The sequence below is a fragment of the Hypanus sabinus genome, chromosome 25, assembly GCF_030144855.1.
Source record: "Hypanus sabinus isolate sHypSab1 chromosome 25, sHypSab1.hap1, whole genome shotgun sequence".
Lineage (NCBI taxonomy): Eukaryota > Metazoa > Chordata > Chondrichthyes > Myliobatiformes > Dasyatidae > Hypanus > Hypanus sabinus.
Genome location: NC_082730.1, coordinates 34,121,418 through 34,147,269, shown reverse-complemented (window position 1 = coordinate 34,147,269; position 25,852 = coordinate 34,121,418). Strand labels below are relative to the sequence as shown.

General features: G+C 38.1%; 2 protein-coding genes across 2 annotated transcripts in view; one reads left to right on the top strand and one right to left on the bottom strand.

Annotated features, from left to right (window-relative positions):
- LOC132381152 (protein FAM107B-like) overlaps window positions 1-25,852 on the bottom strand; it is a 136,464-nt gene that overhangs the window by 47,185 nt on the left and 63,427 nt on the right. The window lies entirely within an intron of this gene.
- Window positions 1,739-10,788, top strand: tmem167b (transmembrane protein 167B). The gene is made up of 3 exons (XM_059950424.1): window positions 1,739-1,896; window positions 8,683-8,814; window positions 9,396-10,788. The coding sequence occupies exons 1-3, from the start codon at window positions 1,887-1,889 to the stop codon at window positions 9,476-9,478; spliced, it is 225 nt and encodes a 74-aa protein (XP_059806407.1). The 5' UTR covers window positions 1,739-1,886; the 3' UTR covers window positions 9,479-10,788.

Here is a 25,852-nt window from a genome sequence, read left to right as displayed (position 1 = left end):
ACCATCCAAAGTGGTCAACCAAGCACATCTAGCTTCATCTCCTCTCCTCGGGGTACCTCCTGGCCTTGGACCCCTGCTTGGGGTCCATTCCTCGCCCAGTTTACAGCATCACATCCTCTCTCTCTCACCCCCCTCACGCCGACTCCCCAAAAGCCCGCCAACAATAGCTTACAGACTCAGAAGAAAGAACAACATTAATCCCAATTGGTTTACAAAGGAATACAATTCTCGTTATCAGTAAATTTTAACCCAAACAAGCTTCCAGCACTCTCTCGCAACAAACAAGCATTCCTATTTTTAACAAAAGAAGCCATTTTGATTAACATACGCAGTAACAAAGAAAAAGAAGAAACCCTCCTTTACACACATCTACTGGTTTCCTCTTTTCTACTTGTACCATCCTCAAATAACTTACTAAATTAACCAAAGATGGCTTCCCTTTCATAATTCTATGCTCCTCAATCTAATAATCTTTTTCAGAAGTTCTCTTATTAACACAAGAAATAGGAGCAGGAGTAGGTCATCTGGCCTGTCGAGCTTGCTCTGCCATTCAATAAGATGATGGCTGATCTGGCCATGGACTCATCTCCACCTACTTGCCTTTTCCCCATAACCCTTAATTCCTCTACTATGCAAAAAGCTATGCAACCTTGTTTTACATATACTTACTGAGGTAGCCTCCATTGCTGCATTGGGCAGAGAATTCCAGATTCACCGTTCTCTGGGTAAAGCAGTTCCTCCTCATCTCCAACCTAAACCTAGTTCTAGTCTCACCTACCAGTGGAAACAATTTCCTGCCTCTACAATATCTATCCCTTTCATAATCTTATATGTTTCTACAAGATCTCCTCTTATTCTTCTGAATTCCAGTGAGTACAATCTCTCCTCATAGGTTAACCCCTTCATCTCTGGAATCAACCTGGTGAAACTCCTCTGCACTGCCTCCAAAGCCAGTATATCCTTCCTCAAGTGAGAAGACCAGAACTGCACACAGTACTCCAGGTGCAGCCTCACCAGTACCCTGTACAGTTGCAGCGTAACCTTCTTGTTCTTAAATTCAATTCCTTCAGCAATGAAGGCCAGCATTCCATTTGCCTTGATAGCCTGCTGCACCTGCAAACTATCCTTTTGAGATTCATGCACAAACACTCCCAAGTCCTTCTGCACAGCAGCATGCTGCAATTTTTTCCCTATTTAAATAATAATCTGCACTTTCATTTTTCCTTTCAAAGCAGGTGACCTTGCATTTACTAACATTGTACTCCATCTCCCAGACCCATGCGCACTCACTTAACCTATCTATATCTCTCTGCAGACTCTCCCTATCTTCTGCAGAATTTGCTTTTCCCACTCAATTTATTAAGTACTTATACATTTACCAGAATCAAAACAGAACAAAGCAAAAGACATAAATAGAAAACAGAACAGACGTTAAAAAAAATGGATCAGAACTAGGACATTGAGCTTATGTGTCTGCTTCATCATTCAATCTACGGCTGATTTTTTATCAACCCCATTCACCCACTTTCTCTCCATAATGTTTAACACCCCATATATCAAGGAACTATCAACCTCTGCCTCAAATACTCGACTACACTCCACAGCAACAATCCCACAGATTCACCTCACTCTTACTGAAGAAACTCTGCATCTCATTTTTAAAGAGTCATCCCATTTTAAAGTCTATTGAACCCGGCTCAGTAGTTTGATTACTTTTAAAAGGCAAGCGCAATCCTTCGCAGAATAAGCGAGCGTGGCGGGATCGATGCCGCCTGGTGGACGGGTTTGATTACTTCGCCCTGTGTATTTACTCCGGACTCGCCAAGGAACAAGCCGGATCATGAGTGCGTGATAAAAGGGCGAGAGGCGAGTGCTGGACTGGCGACATGACCAACGGTAATCCCTCTGCCTTCACACCCCACCCCCCACTGTTAGTTCCCCCCGGCCTGGGGTAGAGGTGGCCAGCTGAGGGACTGCGGACGTGGCCACTCGGCAGAGAGTTAGGCCCCTTCACGGGAAGCGGACGGTCGGGCCGCCGCCGATACTCCTTCTGCTGCGGGCCGCCGCCCGACGGGAACCGTCCCGCCGCCTTGGGCTTTTAGCTTTGGCCCGAGTTTTCGGGCGTGCCGCCGGTAAACCGAAGTTGATTGCGGAAGAGAGTGTGGCGTGGGCTGAGTGGCGGCCGTGTCGCCGAATAGACAAGCGGCTTCCCACTCTTGTGCCAATGGTTGCCTAGATTGCTGGGAAGGCGGGTTTAAATAGCAATATACTCTCCCATCCTACCATCAGGAAAGAACTGCTTGATGTCTATTTGGAAAACCTTTTTTTAGCAATTAGTGTACCTCTATAAAATCCAAATTTGTAAGTCTATTTAAAAAAATGGCACTTTAAACTCATTTCATTGAGTTTACTCCCTGTGATATCCTTTCAGGTGTAACCATTCTGGTGTGAGTGTCAATCAAGCACCTTATCAGCGATTATGTTTGTGTTTCATTTCCTACTTATTAGACCAAGCTGCACTGAATTGACTTGCTGTGGTTGGATTTATTAAATTCCTAATTCCCTCAAGAAATGTGGAATTTACAAAAAACATACCGCAGATAACTTTAATGTTATTGTTGGCTTTGTGCTGACAATTGGTATCAGTGCTACTCTGAACACTTAAGTATAGGCCACGTTATTTTGTGTTGGTCATAGAAGGAATGTTTAAAGAAAAGTGATTTGTATTAACCTAATATGAGCATAATATTTAAGATCAGAATTGGTCAATCTGGCCCATTGAATCTTTCTGCTATTCAATCCTGCCTGATAAAGGAAAGTTCCTTTCCACATCTAGGTTTTTCAGTAGATTTCAATGAGATGTCCCTCCTCCTTCAGAACTCCATTAAGTCCAGGGCTAGAAACATTAATGCTCCTCAAGTAGTCCAAATATATGGTGACAAATACATGATTTTTTTTTGCCCTTGTGGGTTTTATTTCTGGGACAGCAAGATTATTTTTAAAATTTGTCATTGATCAGTACATATAATGTCTTTGTTCTTTCACTGTCTAATGCAATTCTCTGAACAAGTACACAAAGCCCATTTTCAAATTATTTATTGAGATACATAGAATAGGCCCTTCCAGCCTTGCTGCCCAGTAATCCCCCGATTTGAGCCGAGCCTAATGATGGGACATTTTACAGCATCTAATTAACCTACCAAATGGTACGTCTTTGGGAGGAAACCGGAGCACCCGGAGGAGACCCACACGGTCACAGGGAGAATGTACAAACTCTTTGCGTGCAGCAGTGGGAACTATTCAGGAATCTATAATGATACTGTCAAATTACTAGTACGTTCTAAGGGCCTTTACGTTGCCCACTGTTTTAAGAGGACCAAATGGAACCACAGCAAATCATTATAGAAATATTTCATTTATATACCATTGTTCTGGTCAATGCATGTTCATTTGGAGTCATAGAATCATGTAGCGCAGAAACATGCCCACTATCCCATGCTGACCAAGATGCCCCATCCAGGTTAGTACTGTTTTTCAGCATTTGGCCCATAACTTTCTAAACCTTTCCTATTTTTGTACCTGTCTAACTGTACCCTGTATGTTCTCATCCAAATCATTGATTTGGATGACAAACAACAATGGGCCTGGGGCACAGGTCTCCAGTCCACAAAATAGTCTTCTACTATCACTCTCTCCTTTCTACTATTAACCCAATTGTGTATCCAGTTAGCCAATTTTCCCTGGATTCTATGTAATTCATGTGGAACCTTAATAAATGCCTTACTGGAGTCCATATAAACCATCTATCACCCTGCCCTCATCAGTCTTTTTCTTCACCTCATTAAGTCCTTGAATCTCCTATACACAAAGCCATACTATCTACCACAAATCAACTCCTAGCTTTCTAGATGTAGATATATCTTATTGCTCAGAATCCCCTTTTGTAGCAGTCATTTCTTTTGTTTCTTGGTACTGATCAAGGGCCTTTAGAACAGTGTATAACTTTTACTCAAATGTCTATAGTTGTATACTGTATCTTGTTGGGTGTCTTTTGCATGTTGGTCATGTCCACACATGCAGTTATATAAATTATTAACGTGTGCAGCTGCAAAGAAGGTAAGAAAGGTAGCATTCATCATCATTCATCGCCCAGGACACGCCTCTTCTCATTGTTACCATCAGGAAGAGGGAACAGAAGCCTAAAGGCACACACTCAGCATTTCAGGATCAGCTTCTTCCCCTCTGTCATCCAATTTCTGAATGGACATTGAACCCACCAATACTACCTCACTACTTTTTTCTTTTTTATTTTGCACTACTTATTTTAATTTAAGTACTTAACAGACATGTACTTCCTGTAATTCATTTTTTGCTATATTTATCATGTATTGCACTGTACTGCTGCCGCAAATTTAACGTTTCACAAAATATGCCGAATATATTAATCTTGATTCTGATTAAATACTACTTGTCAGCTGTGCACTCATTTGAGGTTTTCTGTATTTTTCTTCCTTGACTACCATAAACAATAAATATCACTTGTGTCTCTATTATTATGCTCTGCATTTTCTCATACAACAACTGAAAGTATCATGTGGTAATGAAAAATACTACACTGAACTTCTGTTAGTATAATATATCTACATGCTTAGGTGTTAGAAATTGCTGGCCCACCAATTGAACATAATGGTTGACATGAGTTTTTAAGAGACAGTCCAGCTTTAACAGTGCATTGTCATAGACCAGGGTGTCAGCACGTAGCTGATGGATGGCTGTGTACTATGCTGAGCCTTTCTGAACATGTGTTTAGTTTCTATTTGGCAGAATGGCTTCAACTGCTGTTCTACCCCCGTGTTTGGAAACAGTCAGAGCTACCATTACATTGAATGTTTATGAGTACCAAAGTCACTTGGATACAATTTTTTTACACAATTTTTACTAAGTAACAGCTTTTTAATTGATTAAATGTTTAGTTAACTAAAAACCAAAAAAGAACATAAACTAGTTCCTACTTGGCTACAGAAAACATCACCCACAGCATGTCTATCTGGAATATCTTGTGATTGTGGTCTACTCTGGAGCAGAGGGCAGGATTTCAGCCTGCAATTGGGAATCTTGAGAATAGGTGGAAGCCAGTGTATGACATTCAATCCACTATCCACACCTCGTCAGCTTTTTACATCTCCTAAGATAGTACTTGGCAAGATAACCTACTAAATATCAAGAACATAAATATATACTTAAATATAACTATAATAAACTTCTGCTTAACAGTGCATTTTGCTATAATAATTAATTCTGAATGCAAAGCTGCTACTTTATATTCAACACTTTCTAGTGCTGTGATGTACATTTGAGTTAGGACCATTAAACATACCATTTGTGACTACCCAAAATCTGAGATGTGGAATAAGATTTGCTGCAGCAGAATTTATGTGGGGAAAGAAAGTAAACAAACATACTTTTTTTCATATTACATCTCTTGATGTGTGTGCATATGACACAGCTTCATAGAAGAGCACAGTACAGGCCCTTTGGCCCACATTATTGTATCGACTCTTTAGTCTACACTAGAATCAGATTTAATATCACAAGCATTTTTCATGACATTTGTTGCTTTGTGGCAGCAGTACATTGCAATAACCATTAATTTCAACAGAAGTGTGTGTGTGTGTATATATATGAAAATTAAATAAGTATTGCAAAAATAGTAAGGTGTTGTTCATGGGTTCATTGTCCATTCTGAAATTGATGGTGGAGGGGAAGAAGCTGTTCCTGAAACACTGAGTGTGTATCTTCAGGCTCCTGCATCTCCACCTTGATGGTAGCAATCAGAAGAGCGGATGTCCTGGGTTATGAGGGTCCTTAATGTTGAATCCCACCTTTTTGAGGCATTCCCTTTTGAAGGTGTCCTGGATGCTGGGGAGATTAGTGCCCATGATGAACCTGGCTGACTTTACATCTTTCTGCAGCTTTTTCCAATCCTGTGCATTCGCCCTCCCTTACCAGAGTGTGATGCACACAGTTAGAATGTTCTCCATGGTACATCTGTAGAAATTTGGGGGTGTCTTTGTTGACATACCAATTCTCCTCAAACTCCTAATGAAATATGGCTGCTAGTGTGCCTTATTTTGGTGCATGGCCTAGTGGTTAAGGCATTGGACTAGTAACCTGAAGGTCACTGGTTCGAGCCTCAGCTGAGGCAGTGTGTCCTCAAGCAAGGACACAACACATTGCTCTGTGACAACACTGGTGCCAAGCTACTTGGGTCCTAGTGCCGGTTTCCCATACAACCCTGCCCTCCAAGGCGCAAATCCATGGTCTCACGAGACTAATGGATGCCTATTAGTATATTTTCAGCCCAGGATAGATATTCAGAGGTGTTGACACCCAGGAACTTGGAACTGCTCACCCTTGCTACCTCTGATCCGTTGATGAGGACTGGTGTGTGTTCCTTCGACTTCCCTTTCCACAATCAATTCCATGGTCTTATTGACACTGTGCAAGGCTGTTGCTGCGACATCATCTATCTCATTCTCAATACCTCCTTGTCACCATCTTAAATTCTATCAACAATAGTTGTGTCATCTGCAAATTTATAGATGGCACTTGAGCTGCGCCTAGCCACACAACCATGGGTGAGGAGAGAGTAGAACAGTGTGCTAATCACACATCCTTCAGGTGCACCAGTGTTGTCATGAGGAGGACATGTTATTTCCAATCCCCATAGATTGTGGTCTCCCCAGTGAGGAAGTCAAGGATCAATCTCAGATCAGTCTAAGATGCACACATGTTTTAGGAACAGCTTACACTCTACTGCCTTAATTTTACTGACTGCTCCATTAACTGATGAATGCTACCTCATTATTCCTCTTTTGTCACTATTTTATTATTATAACTTAGAGTAATTTATTATGTCTTGCACTGTACTGCTGTCCCAAAAGCAACAAATTTCATTATGTCAGCAATAATAGTACGGATTCTGATGATTAGCTCTTTTTGTTGGCAGGGACAGGCTACAGCACAATGAGAAATTGTTGAGAAAAACACCAGTGCAAAGCAGAGCCTTGTTCAGTACCAGTTTTCACTGGGTTTTATTCTGTTGTTAGTATCCCGGTTTGCATGCTGTTATACAACAAAAGGAAGAAGACAAATTTCTATATTCACTTGCAGAGAAATAAGTACACAATGCAATCCTCAGCCACCCTTTCCCCACTGATGTGGTGGTCACCTGCATACATTACATCAGCCAAACAATCATAGATAGATCACCAAATTGCTTGATAACCCTTTGAGACCTACAAAAATGATACAGACCAGCTTGTCTGATGATTTGATTTTCTTAAAAATAATTTTTCAACACATAATGGATAATATCTTCAGCTTGTTGGATTATTTTGTCAAATTATTCCAATATCCTATATATTCCTTGGGCCATTATGGGAAGCTAAAGCCAAATTTTATAAAAATTTTCTGAACAAGAAAGTTTGACATCCACATGAAATTTTAAAACCATACATTTGTAACCCCCTGGGTCACCTCAGGCTCGCTCAGCTCATTCTCGTCTAGTGGGAGCAGCCTTCGGCCCCGCCAAACTGGATAATCAGCTTGTGTAGATGCTGTGTAATGTCCCCGTCTCACCAAAGAACAGACAGTACACCATATGCGATCAAATGATTACAATTTATAAAGATTACTATAACTAAGTGATTAATAACGATACAGTATATATAAAGGAAAAGAAAATAAAGAAATGGTGCCAAACTTATCAAACTCCAAACCACTTTGTGCACAACCGTTGGAGCTCAATTACTGAAGTCTTCTGGCCACCATTCGATCCCCTCCGAACTCCTCGACTTGCAGCTCAGGACCACTCTAAGTGGTCAACCAAGCACATCTATCCTCATCTCCTCTCCTCGTGGTACCTCCTGGACTCGGACCCCCGCTTGGGGTCCGTTCCTTGCCCAGTTTACAGCATCACATCCTCTCTCTCTCACCCCCTCACGCCAACTCCCCCAAAATGCTCACCAACAGTAGCTTACAGACTCAAAAGAAAGAACAACATTAATCCCAATTGGTTTACAAAGGAATACAATTCTCGTTATCAATAAATTTTAACCCAAACAAGCTTCCAGCAATCTCTCGCAACAAAGAAGTATTCCTACTTTTAACAAAACAAAGAAGCCATTTTGATTAACATACGCAGTAACAAAGAAAAAGAAGAAACCCCCTTTACACATTTGTTCTCCATAACTCACAGAAGGAAAATGAAACTGAAAGTCTTTTTTAAACACCAAAATATCTAATTGTTGTGAATCCAAGATTTTTTTCTCTTCCTGGATTCTTTCTTTGAATGTTTTAACTATTCCATTGCCATCATTTGAGTTCTTAATGAATTGTCACATTTATTTTCAATTTTCATTCCACTGAAATTTGGAGCAATATTACCTGATATTTAAGTCAATTATTCTTCTACAATATGGGCTACCCTTGTGCTGTTTGTGGCACGTGATAAGTCAACAATATTAACAGAAGATTAAAGGGATTTTCTGTGGGCATTGTGTTTTACGTAGACAGTCTGCTTGTATATGAGAATTCTTAGAATAATTCACTCAAATGTCTGTCATACTCTTGTGCAGTATATGATTCTTCATTTTTAACTAACCCTCTTGTGTTTTACAGTATATTCTTTCGACGGGCTCCTGGTTTTTGGTTTGCTTTTTATATGCACCTGTGCATATTTAAAGAAAGTTCCACGTCTGAATAAATGGCTACTTTCTGAAAAGAAAGGGGTGTGGGGTGTATTTTACAAAGGTAAATTGATTTGTGTACCAAATTTGATCGTATAGGTATATCATGTTAGTAAAAATATAGAATGAGTATTATCCTTGGAGCAAAATGATAAAGCAAGTTTTAGAGTAACATTTTTGCAAAAGTCTGTATTGAATATTAAATATATTTACTGTAATTCTATTTCATTTGTTTTGAATGAAGGAATGAATGTATTTTCAAATGATTAAGTAAAATGATGGGGATTTGATTTATTCTTTGTTTCATCAGTATTATCATTTTGCTGACTTTAGGTCATCTATCATTCTCAATCAAGAAAAAGATCAGATAACTTTGACTAGTATTACTCGGTACAATTCTTTAGTCCCATGGGCAAAGTTAATTTATGGACTGCTACTCAATCATAAAAGACCAAAACTTCTCCCAGACTCAGAAATGTGGGTATATCATGGATATCAAGTTCTAGTCATCAATAGGACATGGGTTTTGAGATATTCCTGAACGTGATTGTAGTTTGTTCAAATTTGTGTGCTTGTAAACAGCATATAAACAAAATAGTTAGCATCATTGCATGAATTACTAAATTAATCTATGTTTCCTTACAGCTGCAGTAATAGGAACAAGGCTTCATGTACCAGTTGCACTCTCTTGCCTTGTCACAGGTGTTTATGTTCTGTTTATTAAATAACACCAGCAATCCAAAACTGACCTTGATTCTGAATGGAACAATATATTTTACAAGATCACTCAGCGAGGATTAAGATCAGAAGATGTTTTCTTTCTATAGAAGAACTGAACACTTCATCACTATTCTCATGAACTATCCTGGAGGTGCTTGGAAGAAATACTGGCCAATAGAGTTAAGTGCTGGTGTATGTACATGGCCTATATTAAATCTGACCCAAAATTTTGCAATATATGCACACTTAACAACTTGTCTCACTTAAAAATGTCATGAAGGATGCATCAGCTAATTAAAAGGATGCTTGACTATTCCATTTTTAAAGCTAGTCTTTATGTTGTTTGGTAACTTTGTTAAATTTTTAATTAAACCATCTGAATTTTTTGGTTTCTAAATTTAATGTCAAGTTTCCATATTTAATTGAAAGTTTGTTTGGACTCCTTTTGGCTAAGATATTGAGATCGTTGTACCTTGGTCGAGTTGACTGTTTGCATCTGTCTTCCTAAAATGATGTGTATTATAGGTTAATAATAAAGTTAATGCTGTATTGAGAATCTAGTACTGTAATGATTTTAAAGAGGGAAACCTGCAGAAAATATATTTTTTTGTGTTTTTGGTTAAATTGGCCAGCCAAATCTGTAATTGACATTTTAGCAAAAAGAACTCTGCCTGATCTGCCTTAAAGTGGTCAGTTACTGGGAGCACAATGACTGCACTAGTCACTGGAAGCTAAAGTAATGATTTTCTGAATGTTGCTTCATTCATGCTTCTTGTTCTTTCCTTTATCTTGGATCTGCAGTATATGTTCTTGGGAATTATTAACTGCATGTTGAACATTATCATTTTGGACAGAAATATGCTGCTTTCAAACAATAAAAGCTACTCTTGCAGAGAAAAGCGATTTCAAATTTTAATAGTGATAATATTTTTCATTGACATTTCAAGAATGTTATTTGAATCTATATTTTATATCTTGCAGCTATATATTTTTTTTCCAGAAGAAATGGAATTGATTATTTCTCTCTGATACCAGCATCTGGTCTTCTGTTTTAAATCTGATCTGAAATGGTCTTAGTCTGTACTACAAATATGTAACATGATGAAACTTTCCCAATTAATTATCTGCAAGTTTGTAAACCCTTTTTTGACATAATGTTTCTCCACATCCCTAATCCTCAGCTTTCTAAGTATAATAGTAGGGTCATAAACCATTATCTTGTTTTGAAAAGAACATGAATGTGTACTGAAAGAACTTGCATGGCTAGGGACCTAGTGTTGGAAATTAGGATTAAATTGGACAGCTTATTTTGAATTGCTTTAAATTTGTACTGTAGTATAATTTTTCCACATTTCTAAAATGAATGGGTACAATCAATTTCTAAGCATATTAATTTTTTAATCGGGTAGTGCTCGACAAGGTGTTTGGTGTATGGTCTGGGTTGTCTACTCTATAATCTCTCATTGTGAAATACAGATGTGATTCTGGAAGAACTGTCTCAATCAAAGGGATGAGCCAGTTGAGGGTTCTTGCAGTGACTTTCTCTATGGCAGGCAGTAGGGACATATAATGATCATGAAATTGGTCACAAAATATTCAACACAACATTTGGAGGAAATGGCCTTGCTCTTTTTTTAATTAGTCCATGAGACCTTTACCATGTGCCTGTGCTCTCTTGAGGTTAGAAGAACGTGAAAAGATTTAATTGAATCATACAAAATTCCAAAACATCTTGATTTCCCTGGTTACGATATCCTGAACAATGTTAACCATTCAGGATTTTTGAATTATGAAGAGCTTTCCAAAAAAAAGGAACAACTGTTTTTTTGTGCAGCTAGATTTAAAATGATATGCAAACAATGAGGAAAGACGAATATTTTTACACAGTAATATTAGGAAGAGAAATTTCTTCACTTGGAATATAATGAATCTTTGAAATTCTTTGTCTAGGCTGGTTATCTTCAATTTGGGAGATTTGGATTTTAAGGGGATTATGAAATATTTCAAGATTTCAAAATGCAAGGTAAAGTTGGTAATAGATCAGCCATGATTGAATGATGAACCAGGCATAAGAGCTTTAACTGATTCCAGGTCTTACATTCTTCTGTGACTTTTGTTATCCACGTGGGTCTTTGGTTGAATCTAAGAACTGGCATCTACAACAAATTCATAACATCATCCACAAATCGCTTGTTACAGCATTAGATTGCCTATCTAGATTCTGTGTTTAGGAAGATCCTGTTCTGTTGCAAGCCTCTACAGTCAGCCCAGTGAGAGTGCTACTGGGGTAAGCCAAAGCATTCTTACGAACATAACATTTAGTGAGATATTTGTAAGGGTCAAATGTTTATGTATGATTTGCTCATAAAGCTACTAAAAAACATGTCAGTTTTTCTGATTTGCTACGACGTAATAATATTCAGATAGCGTTTACAGGTGCAAAAGTTTATTAAAGAATGGAAAGGATAGAATCTTTGACTGCCTCAGCAAATGTGTAGTGATTCTTGATAAAGGCTAAGTCACAGCCCAAAACTTGCTTTCTTCACCCCTCCCTCCACCATGTTCTGGTCACATTAATAAGAAATTCTCATGAACAAGGTCTCTGATCCAAGATTCTGATTTATGCATGAAGGGATTGGATTAAAATGTTGTTAAGATCATTAATTGTCCTTTGATTGTAATTTATCATCATATGGTATGATTCATGGCCCCTTTCTCTGTGCTCCCAGCAACGAGAAATAAATGCAGCCTTTCCATTGCTTTCTATTCACTCTGCAGTATTACATCATGCTTATAGTTCAAAGGTAAAACAATTCATACACTCCCATTTAAACATCACTGCAATAAATTGGCTACCATTCCATAGCAACCCAATAACCAGGGATATAATATACCTATACAAATTGACACCCAATACTCAGAAAAGCTAATGGGACTTTAAAGCATCTGGTGTGTAGGAGTTCTTCTGAAGTTGTGTCATGTTATTAGAACAGAGCCCAAGGAATAAGTATTCAGATCCAAAAAGTGTTCAATAGTCACACTAATCAGTACTGCTTTCTTTCATTTTGATGACTTGCAATTCTGAAATGATTGTTATTTGCTGATTTTAAACACCAGTCAGCAACTTTTTAAATGATATTGCTGCATCCTTTAAATTTATTGAGATACTTCGCAGAATATGCCCTGCTGACCCGTCATACCATGTCGTCCAGCAGCCCTAGCCTAATCATGGGACAATTTACAACGAATAATTGTTGTACCAACTGGGAGAGGAAACTGAAGCACCCAGAGAAAATCCACGCAGTAATAGGGAGAACGAACAAACTCCTTACAGACAACGTCTGGAATTGAAGACGGGCCTTTGGTACTGTAAAGCATTGTATTAACCATAACGCTATTGTGCCACTCCAATTCACTGACCCTGTCTCCCATCTCCCAACCTGCAGTCCCTTCACCTTTCACATGCAGTACTGCCATGATCTTCCACTATATTTGTAATTTGCTTCTACATTGCCGTAACACCTGAAGGGGAGGCTGGATAAATTCAGGTTGTTTTCTCTGAAGCGGCAGAAGATGTGAGGAGACTTGATAGAGACGTGTTCAATTCTGAGCGGCATTAATAGACAGCCGGTATATGTATTTCCAGATTATAGAAATGGACCATAGATGGACTTTTAAAAAAATGATAAATGCCAGAAGTACATGACAACTGTACATTACTTTCAACAAGAATTCTTCAAATAATCAGTGACAAGTGGAATTCTTTCATCTTGGAGATAACAGCTACTCAAGGTTTCTATAACATTGTTGTATAAGGTGGTAGAAGGGTGAAATGAGCTCACTTCTGCAAAGAACACACCTGGAGAAAGAAATTTCATGCTTTATTTTGCAGTTGTCTGAGCCAACATGCTGAGCAAGCAAAGCAGAAGTGTAATACAGTGATGTGTTATATTGAGTCACCCAAAATGGAGAGAGAAAGTTTAAAATAACCCAAATAAAATCCTATTAATCCATCTCTCCATAGCATTATTACCTAATGCGAGGATAAATCTAAAAGTTAACTGCTTATCAGCCATCTCAGAGAAAAACATTCTGTAATATCAAAGAAACACAGGGACAACTGGGTTCAGGCAAATAACCACTTTTCAATAAAATTATTTACACTTTGATGTGTTAGTAGCCTTTGGATGAAATTATGTTTTATTTGTACATGCAGTATAAACAGTCTGTCATCACATTAAATATTCATAGAAAATGGAATATTTTCTAGTTTCAAGAACCATTTCTTTGGCTTCTAATAAATACGAGTTACTAAATGTCTTTAGCATAGTAAACAAAGAAAGTCTTGCATTGATATGGTGGATATCAGGGCATCCCAGAATTCTTTCAGGTAAATCCTATTATAATGTTGGAAACATGGCTGCCAATTTGTGTACAGCAATCTCTCCTAAAACAACTGACCAGATCATCTGTTTTATGTGTTGGTTGAGGGATAGGTTTTGATCTTTATGTCTGGGGAAATCACCTGCTCCTTTGCTAGTGCTTTTAGATTATTTACTGCCTGGCTTTTCAGCTCCAGGATACCAGACTAAATCAAGGTCCCCACCAATGGACCTACACACCACAACAAAGAGCCCATAATTACTCAAACCATAAAAAGAAAGGGCAGATAGGCTGTTAGTGTACTGTCTGAAGCAAAATATAACACCTCGGACAGTGCAACACTTTCCATGGACATCTTCAACATTTTCTCGACACTAATGTGGCAGTGGTACCTTTCCAACTAGGGCAAATTTTTACTTCTTTATTCGTTTGATAAATGGCCTACATGTGATTTTTAAACTAATTCAGATCATCATCAGTGTTTCCTAATGCATGTGTTCAAAATTCTATCTGTTACACTAACCGCTTCTATTTGAAATCAGGCATTATTGATGTATTTGGCTAAATAACTTATCAGGATTAGGGCCTTTACCAGTTGAAAGCATTGCTATGCTCCATCCTAGTACTTGATGTCTTCATCTCAAACTGCTTCTCACATAGTATTTATTTCAAACAATAGTAGTAATCTCTGGTGTTCAGTGTGTTTTCTCAGAAGAGCAAAGGTTGTAGATTATTTATATAAGTAAACTTATCCTTCTGGGTACTTTGTCAACATTTTAACTACAATTATGCATTTGCTCACCATGCGTATATGGATATTGGCATTTTATAAATCATTAGATACTTTAGAGTTTTATCTAGGAAAGTGTCCTAACACCCTTTAGCCTAATCAGAAAATCTGGACATAGAGTTAAAGAAGAAGAAAATAGGATCAGGGAATCATAATTTTTAATATTATGGAAGATTTGACAGAAAAGTGAGGTGAAACTGTTTTCTCAAGTACATGAAGTGGTAACCATAGGTCACAGATTTAAATAATATGAATATACAGTATGTCTGTAAGTGAAGGAAGATTACTTACATTGTTACAAACCCGCAGGTTTCGTTTACTGTGGACTGTCACTTTAAAAGAGCGCTTCAGTGAGGCAGGGCTATGATGTTGTTCACTGACTGACTCGCAGCTTGTTTACCTTTAAAACAAGGGCACCAACAGTCACAGCCAGAAGACAGAGGAAGAGAGAGAGAGGAGCGAACCTGGAATAGGTAGCAGCTCCAGCTTGTCGAAGCTGGGAATTTGGAACTCTGCTATACCCACAAGGGTGGGTTGATTATCGATCTATTGCACATTGAATGTGTGGCTGTTACTTCGTATAATCCATAGGAGTGGATTTAGGAATGTCCTGTGGGACCACTCGAAGTTAACCCTTGCCTGGATATGTTATGTGGTAACCCCTTGAAGACGACATCCTTGTGACAGATGACTTTGGTGGTAATTCGTATGTGGATTTGGAATGGCTCAACGGATATCTTGGACCACTGATATTAATTAACACTTAATTACCATCATGGAACCTGTGGAATTCGACATAATTGCCTTCTATTTATTTATGCGATCTCCCCTAATATGTATGCAATCACCCCTAATATTGACTTATTTAAACAAAGGGTGGGACTCCAATCACAATATAATTTATTATTAACTCATCCTATTGAAGGCTACTTGTTTAAGCTAAAAAGTCAATTTTATATGTTTGGAGATAAAAATAACAAACTGTTTGCATCTCAATTAAAAACGGCCAGAGCCAGAGGCAAATTTTGAAAATCTGTAGGAAAGATGGTACCCTGGCTTGGGAATATGAAGAAATTAATAAGATGTTTCAAGATTTTTAAACTGAACTTTATAAATCTCAATTTCCAGTAGATTTTTCTAAAATTGATGTTTTTTTTTTACAAAAGATTGCTTGTCCTCAAATCTCTGCTGAGGATCAAAAAACTCTTGATGCTCAAGTTACTGAAGCTGAAATTCATAAAGCTATTTTTTCAATGCAATCTGGTAAGGCCCCTGGACTTGATGGCTACCCTGTAGAATTTTATAAAAAATTTGGAAAATTCCTCTCTGCGTATATGTTGGAAATGTTTAAGGACTCTTTTTTGAAAGGTGATTTACCCTCTACTTATGAGGCTTCTACTTCTTTAATTCTTAAAAAGGATAAAGATCCTACTAATTGTCCCTCATATAGACCTATTTCATTATTGAATGTTGATGCTAAGATCCTGGCAAAGATAATGGCGAATCGGTTGGAAAATATTTTGTGTAAAATTATTCTTAAATATAAAACAGGCTTTATAAAGGGTCATTATTCCTTTTCAAATGTTCAGAGATTATTTAACATTATATACTCGTCTTCTTTTAAAACTCCACAATGCGTCATTTCTTTGGATGCTGAAAAAGCATTCGATCGAGTCGAATGGAAATATTTACTTAATGTTTTAGAGAAAATTGGTTTTGGTGTTAATTTTAATAATTGGATTAGAATGATATATAAAACTCTTATTGCTACTGTTATTACTAATAACTGTAGATCCCCTTTTTTCAGCATTCACAGGGGACAAGACAAGGTTGTCCATTAAGCCCTTTGTTATTTAACTTAATATTAGAATCCCTTGCTATCGCTCTTGGTGAAGCTAAAGATATTCATGGGATTCTTGTGAATGAGACCATTCACAAGATTGCTTTTTACGCTGATGGATTTACTGGTTTATATATCTAATCCCGAGGAATCTATCCCTGCCTTACTAAAATTATTTAATGAACTTGGAGATTTTTCAGGATATAAAATAAATTCCAGTAAAAGTGAAGTGTTTCTTTCAAATGAACCTGTTTCTATATATGATATTACCCCTTTCAAAGTTGCAGATTCCTTAGATATTTAGGTGTTATAATCACTAAAATATATAAGGATCTTTATAAAGCTAATTTTGTTCCCTTGGTAGATTCTATTAAGTATTTATTTAGTAGATGGAATCCACTTACATTTTCACTTACTGGTCACATCCATATGGTCAAAATTATGATTTTACCAAAATGTTTATATTTATTTCAGAATATCCCTTTTTTGACTAAGAAGTTTTTGATCGGATTGATTTTATTTTCTCATCTTTTATTTGGAATAATAAAAGACCAAGAATTGATAAATGTCACTTAGAAAAATTGAAAAAGGATGGAGGTCTTGCTTTGCCTAATTTAAGAATGTATTACTGGGCTGTTAATGTGCGATAGATGTCCTTTTGGTTACACTGGGTTGATAAGAACGAGCAGCAAATTTGGGTAGACTTGGAACTGAAAACTGTGAATCTGTTTTATTTAACCTCATTATTGGGAGCTGCTTTACCTACAATTAGCTAAAGTTGCTAGTTTAAATTTATACCCTGAGATTAAGTATTCTTTACAAATTTGGCTCCAGTTCTGTAATTTTTTTAATCGTACAAAATTTAAACTTTGTAGTTTAATTTATCGAAATTATTTTTTTAAGCCTTCTTTGAGTGATCCAATTTTTTTTACTTTGGAAAAATAAACATATTAATTCTTTTTTGGATCTATTTAAAGAAGATAGACATGTCTTTTGAACAATTAGTTGGTAAATATTCTCTTTCATACTCACACTTTTTACAATACCTTCAAGTTAGACATTTCTTACAAAAATATTTAAGTAATTTTCCATACATATTGGATGCTGACCTATTAGGTAATATTACGAGTATGAACCCTATGATGAAGGGTTCCATTGGAAGAATTTATAATTTACTATTACAATGGGATAAACTTCCTTTATTTAAGATTAAACAAGATTGGGAAAAGAAGCTTACGTCGACCTTTATGACAGAGGTCGGGATGCAGATTATGAAGTTGGTTAACTCCTCTTCGATTTGTGCTAGTCATTCACTGATTTAATTTAAAATTGTACATCGTTACTATTTGACGAAGGAGAGATTGTCTGAAACATTTCCTAATGTTGATAGTTATTGTGATTGATGTAAAACTGAGAGAGCTACACTGACACACATGTTATGATCTTGTTCTATACTGGAACAGTTCTGGAAGTCAGTTTTTTCTACAATTTCTAAAGCACTTAAAATTAATTTACAACCTAACAATTAACTGTGCTTTTTGGAATAATTCCTCAAAATATCCGTGATATTTCTTTATCCGGCCAACATGTTATTGCGTTTGTTACATTGATAGCTGGGAGGGCCATTCTGTTGAAGTGGAAGGATACATCAGCTCCCATTCTGTCACAATGGTTCTCTCAAGTGATGCTATGTCTTAGTTTGGAGAAAATTAGAAGCCGAACCTTTGAACCTATGTTTGATCTTGAGAAAAGATGGGGTTCATTTGCTCATTACTATCATTTGAGTTAATTGATAGATTTCCTCCATGATCTCATTGTAAATTTTGGTACTTTTTTTTTCTTGCTGGTGGTTTGATGTTTATCTTTAGAAGCTTTTTGTATGACACATTTGTATGGCTTTTTCTCTCACTTTGCTTTAGTAGGGTTTTTTTTTTCCTTTTTTTGTGTCACCAAATTTTTCAATCTTTAAAACAATGTTCTTTTTCCTTGAGACATTGTAAATGTTACCTACTTCGATGTACTCTTGTTATTTTGGATAATAATAAAAAAAAAGATTTGAAAAGAAAGGAGATCTTCGACCACTGATATTTATTAATTACCATCGTGGAACCCGAAGAATTCGACATAATTGCCTTCTATTTATTTATGCGATCTCCCCTAATATTGACTTATTTAAACAAAGGGTGGAACTCGAATCACAATATAATTTATTATTAACATCCTGTTGAAGACTACTTGCTTAAGCTAAAAAGACAATTTTATATGTTTGGAGATTAAAAATAACAAACTGCTTGCATCTCAATTAAAAACGGCCAGAGCCAAAAGGCAAATTTTGAAAATCCTTAGGAAAGATGGTACCCTGGCTTGGGAATATGAAGAAATTAATAAGATTTTTCAAGATTTTTATACTGAAATTTATAAAACTCAATTTCCAGTAGATCCTTCTGAAATGAATGTTTTTTTACAAAAGCACAAAATGCTGGCAGAACTCAGCAGGCCAGATAGCATCTATGGGAAGAGGTAGTGATGACATTTTGGGCTGTTTCAGCCAGAAATGTCGTCACTACCTCATCCCATTAATGCTGTCTGGCCTGCTGAGTTCTGCCAGCATTTTGTGTATTTATTTATTTATTTCCAGCATCTGCAGATTCATTCGTGTTGCTTTTTTACACAAGATTGCTTTTCCTCAAATCTCTGCTGAGGATCAAAAAACTTGATGCTCAAATTACTGAAACCAAAATTCATAAAGCTATTTTTCAATGCAATCCGGTAAGGCCCCCAGACATGATGGCTAACCTGTAGAATTTTATTAAAAATTTGGAAAATTGCTCTCTCTGTATGTGTTGGAAATGCTTAAGGACTCTTTTGTGAAAGGTGATTTACCCTCTACTTTTTATGAGGCTTCTACTTCTTTAATTCTTAAAAAGAATAAAGATCCTACTGATTGTGCCTCATATAGACCTATTTCATTATTGAATGTTGATGCTAAGGTCCTGTCAAAGATAATGGAGAATTGGTTGTAAAATATTTTGTTTAAAAATATTTTAAAAGATCAAACAGGGTTTATAAAGGGCCGTTATTCCTTTTCAAATGTTCAGAGATTATTTAACATTATATACTCATCTTCTTTTAAAACTCCATCATCTCTTTGGATGCTGAAAAAGCATTTGATCGAGTCAAATGGAAATAATTAATGTTTTAGAGAAATTTGGTTTTGTTGTTAATTTTAATAATTGGATTAGAATGATATATAAAACTCCTATTGCTACTGTTATTACTAATAATAATGCCTTCTCTCTACATTTTACCTTGGGTTACAAGTATCTCTCTCCCATCATTTATTACTTGGATTACTGAACCTCCCTACTTTACCATCTCAAGACTCTAAGCCTTGTTCCTCCAGGCTCAAAAGTTTGGGAGCTATATTTACACATTTATGCACATAACACTTTAACTTTTGTTTATCTTGTTTAAGTTACAATATTTATAATTAGATACTAATAAAGATACACACGATGTGTATAAGATGATGAGAGGCATTGATCGTGTGTATAGTCAGAGGCTTTTTCCCAGGGCTGAAATGGTTACCACAAGAGGAGACAGGTTTAAGCTGCTGGGGAGTAGGTACAGAGGAGATAGCGGAGGTAAATTTTTTACCCTGAGAGTGGTGAGTGCGTGGAATGGGCTGCTGGCAATGGTGGTGGAGGTTGATACGATCGGGTCTTTTAAGAGACTTTTAGATGGAGCTTAGTAGAATAGAGAGCTTTAGGTCAGCCTAGTAATTTCTAAGGCACTACTTTGTGGGCTGGAGGGCCTGTATTGTGCTATAGGTTTTCTATGTTTTTATGTTTATATAGTGGTTTTAACATCAAAACCAGACTCCAAGTGTGAACACTATTTCTGCTGGTTCATTTCTAAATTGTTACGGTTTGTAACAACATGTACTAGGATTTTAAAATCTAATGGAGTACTACCCACCCCCTCCCGATATCATATAAACATTCAAAATGCATTTGGATAGGTAGTCCATGAGAACCAATTTATAAAATGCATTAAATTGGATAGCCTTTTGAAATTACTGAAAAGACTCCATCGTGTTCCAAGATTTGAAAATTCTTTGCACAACTTAATGGCTTTGTGATGACTGCTTGCAGTGCCTTAGTAAATGCTTTATATCCTCGGGCTATTCTAACTGGGTAATGGCATTGTTCAATAATTAGATGAAATTAGCTGTGTATGCTTTGCTGTACATGGAGACTTGTTTTCACTGCTTGCACAGAATTTTATTTTTGAGCATTCTAGATCAGAAGAATAAAAGTTGTAAGCTGGGAAATCTAAAGTGGCATGATGCAGGTGTGAGGGGTCCAATAGTGGGGTGAAATGCTGGCTCTGTAAGAAACCCTCTTTTTGTCATACACAAAGCCAATCGCTTGTGCAACGGCACAAATTTTTCGAGAAGCATGAGCTCGTGGAAGGAAGGAAACAATTGAGGAAATATGATTTTGTAGGGAGAGAGGCTGCTTTGGCAGAAGATTAGTAGTTCAGAAATAATCAGGAAGATGGTAACTGATTTGTTGGAAAGGATTCTGGGCCTCCCAAGAATATTTGTTACAAGGAAAGTTTGGGTGTAAGTTTTTGTGTATCTAATATTCAATAAGATTTGAGTAATATTATAAATGTATTGCCTGGTTAAGCATTCTTTGTTGCTGCATAATTAATTACATGTCAAATGTAAAAGTGCGTGAAAGATATATGTCATTATGCCACCATGTCATACATGCATGCCTTACTAAAGAGAAACACAGCTCCTGTATTTTTCTTTCAATTAGTTTTATGCTTACAAGTTACAAAACATAACAGTGGTGATGAATAAGTTTTAAAGTGAACCCAAGATGACTACCTACCTGTTGAAGTACAGCATTTTTTTTCACAAAGGTTGAGTTAAAAAAATGGCAGAAAACAGACAAAATTCATGTGATCATGAACTGTGAGTACTGGGTGATAATAATCATAAATAACAACAAAAAAAGCAGCAATGGCTGGCTGCATTAGAAAGATAGATGTGTTTGATTGCATAACAGATAATTGGATTATGTATACTGAACAAATTGAGCAGTATTTTAAAGCAAATGGAATAGCCGATAAAAAGTGAGTGTCAGTGTCACTGAGTGTAATAGGTGGAAGAACATACAGTTTGCTTCAAAGTTTAACTGATCCAGCCAAACCAGTCAAAATGAGTCTTGCTGATATTATGAACATAATGCAGGAAAATTTAGAACCAAAAGTTCTGCTGATTGCAGAATATTTTAGGTTTAATAAGCAGAATCAAAAGGAAGAAGAATCCATTTCAGTGTACATGGCTGAATTGAAGAAAGTGTCTGAGCATTGTAGTTCAGTAATGGGCTTAATGATGCAATGACAGATCATTTAGTTTGAGGAATCTTACAAGAAAGCATTCAAAAACACCTAACTGAAACACAACTCATATTTAAAAGAGCAGTTGAAATTGCAGTATCAGTTGAAACAGTAGTCAGAGTCACAATTAAGTTGCAGTCAGGAATGAAAGTGAGCATGAACAAAATTGCAGCATCTAAACAGAAACTGGCCTGGCTGAACAAATTGTGTTACCGTTGTTGCAGGAGCTCACATTCAAAAGACCAGCGAAGGTTTAAAGGTGAAGCTTGCAGAAAATGCAACAAAGTAGGACACATATAAAACCTGTCAGCCAGATAAAAATAAATGAACTGCACAGATAAAAAGTCAAGTTGCAGTTTCAAAAAGTGCACTAATCAAGTCAAGTCACTTTTTATTGTCATTTCAAACATAACTGCTGGTACAGTACATAGTAAAAACGAGACAATGTTTTTCAGGACCATGGTGTTAACATGACACAGTACAAAAACTACACTAAACTACGTAAAAAATAACACAGAAAAAAAAACTACACTAGACTACAGACCTACTCAGAACTGCGTAAGTGCATGATGCACCATCAATAACGCTAGGAGACTGGAAGTGAACAATAGGCTTTTATTAACAGCGAAAATGGAGCACAACATGTCAAAGACTGAGGGAGGAGCAGTGCCCCAATCGCCTTTATACAGGGGTCTGTGGGAGGAACCACAGGAGCAGTCAGCAGTGGCGCGTGTCCAGACAGATATACATAGTTTACCACAGTGCACAAAACAGTGCAAGCATTACAATAAATAATAAACAAGACAATAGGGCAGTAAGGTGTCAGTCCAGGCTTCGGGCATTGAGGAGTCTGATAGCTTGGGGGAAGAAACTGTTACATAGTCTGGTCGTGCGAGCCCGAATGCTTCAGTGCCTTTTCCCAGACAGCAGATGGGAGACCAGTTTGTATGAGGGGTGCATGGGGTCCTTCATAATGCTGTTTGGGAGTGCAGCGTGTAGTGTAAATGTCCGTAATGGTGGGAAGGGAGACCCCGATGATTTTCTCAGCTGACCTCACTATCCGCATGCTGTTGAAAAATCTATAATGATGAGAGCGACACAGGACTGGGTCGCCTTGAGATTTTTAATGTAAAAACTAACAAGAGATCAGCAATATGACTTACACCCGAAGTGAACAACAAATTAATTAAAATGGAATTGGACACTGGCTCAGCTGTTTCAGTCATTTCGCAAAATGAGTTTGAATGATGTGTCAAAGATACTGAATCGAAGCCTGCAGATATCCAGATAAGAACTTGTACTGGGGAAAAGATAACTCCTGTGCGAAAGACATTCATAACAGAGAAATGCAACGATCAACAAGCCACACTAGGCTTGTACATGGTATAAACAGGAGGGCCAGCACTGTGTGGCCACAGTTGGATGAGACAACTAAAGATTGATTGGAGATTGTTAGATAAATGGGCTATGACCAAAGAAAAACATGGCTGGATTCGCTTAGCACGATAGTGCAAGGGTATTTATCAGAAGTGTTAAATATCAAACAAGATAGCGAAAAGAAAACTGCCAATACTTACAAAACAACATCTACCAGAAAACACACTAATAGCCCCATACTTTGTCCAATGTGAATTCTTGGCAGCAGCAATCTCTCTCCCACTGAGAGCAATGAGCCCTGTTAATTAGGCCCCAGGTTATACCATCGTTAATTACACACAAAGTTAACTTACAACTACACATGAATTAGAATAGGATACACCCACAATGGAATTACAATTATATTACAAAGTAAGCAGAAGTATCTACCTTAAGTACAGGATAACAACAATATATACACATGTACATATCCCCCATTACTAAAGAAATAAAATACTCCGCCATGTTTCGTAGGAAAGGCACCATAAAGCCAAACTGAGCACATCAGCTTGGTTTAGAACCCATTATGTGAATGTACCAGGGTAGACAATGGTGCCTGCACTCAGCACAATGACTGTCGAATGACAAGGCAATGCTTGTGTGTGTGTGTGTCTGTGTGTGTAAATATGCATGTATGAGGAGTGATCTTGCCAAGCGCACTCCATCATATCATCACTCCCCTCTCCTGCGGCCACAATGTTCAGCAACTGAGAGAGGTAGTCTGCAGATGCATTTCCTCCCCCTACTTTATGGTGGACACAGAATTTGAAGGGTTTGAGCTCCAGGTATGACCGTGTTATTTTGGCATTTCGGTTCTTCTTTGTCTGTATCCTTGTCAATGGACCAGTGGTCCGTGTAAGGGTCAAACTCCCTGCCAAGGAGGTAGTACTGGAGGCTGTCAATGGACTCTCCTTTCCAATGGTAGAACAGGTGGTTTCCCTTGGGAGTTGTTTTGGGCTCAGGTAAAGGGCAGGCCACTCTTATCCAGGCTCTCCTTGTGCCAGTACTGCTCCAGTGCCTACTCCTGAGGCATTCACCTGGACAAGGAACCATCTGGACTTGAAAAGCATTTTCACAACTCACTTGTCCAAGTCAAGCTTCTCAGTAAGATCAGTCAGAGTGGCAAATTGGGGCATGAGCCTGCGATACTACCTTGTCAGATCCAGGAAAGATTTCACTTCCTTCTTGGTGAGGTTGATGGCTGTTGCGAATTGCTTCCACTTTGTCCACCTGTGCTTGTACCTCTCCATGTCCCAAATGGTAGCCAAGGTATCTGGTTTTCCTTTTTGTAGATTGACGATGACAGACAGACAGAAAGAACAGACATACTTTATTGATCCCGAGGGAAATTGGGTTTCGTTACAGCCGCACCAACCAATAATAGTGTAGAAATATAGCAATATAAAACCATAAGTAATTAAATAATACTAAGTTAATCATGCCAAGTGGAAATAAATCCAGGACCAGCCTATTGATTCAGGGTGTCTGACACTCCGAGGGAGAAGTTGTAAAGTTTTATCAAGACGTACAAAAAAGCTGGATGAATTCAGCAGGTCGGGCAGCATCCGTTGAAAGGAGCAGCCAACGTTTCGGTCGAGACCCTTCGTCAGGACTAAAGAAGGAGGGGGCAGAGGCCCTATAAAGAAGGTGAGGGGAGGGTGGAAAACCAATCAGAAGAATGGTCAAGGGGTGGGGGAGGGGAAGCAGGGAGGGGATAGGCAGGAGAAGTGAAGAAGGAATCTAAGAGGAAAGCACTATGGGTAGTAGAAGAAGGCAGAGTCATGAGAGGTGATAGGCAGCTAGAAGAGGAGACAGAGTGAAGGTGGGATGGAGGAAGGGAGAGGGAGGGAATTACCAGAAGTTGGAGAATTCCATGTTCATACCAAGGGGCTGGAGACTACCCAGACGGTATATGAGATGTTGTTCCTCCAACTGAAGTTTGGCCTCATCATGGTAGTAGAGGAGACCATGTATGGACATATCCGAATGGGAATGTGAAGGAGAGTTGAAGTGAGTGGCAACCGGGAGGTCCTGTCTATTCTGATGGATGGAGGGTAGGTGCTCGACGAAGCGGTCCCCCAATCTGCGTCGGGTCTCGCCAATGTAAAGAAGGCCGCACCGGATGAAACAGATGACCCCAACAGACTCACAAGTGTTGCCTCACCTGGAAGGACAGTTTGGGGCCCTGAATGGTGGTAAGAGAGGAGGTGTAGGGACAGGTGTAGCACTTACGCTTGCAGAGATAAGTGCTAGGTGGGAGATCTGTGGGGAGGGACGTGTGGACCAGGCAGTCGCGGAGGGAACGATCACCGAAAGAAGCAGAGAGGGGTAGAGAGGGAAAGATGAGGCCTTCTCCCACCTGGCACTTATCCTTGATCTTTCCTCTGATTGGTTTTCCACCCTCCCCCCACTTTCTTTACAGGGCCCCTGCCCCCTCCTTCTTTAGTCCTGACAAAGGGTCTCGACCCGAAACGTTGACTGCTTCTTTCAATGGATGCTGCCTGACCTGCTGATTTCATCCAGCTTCTTTGTACATCT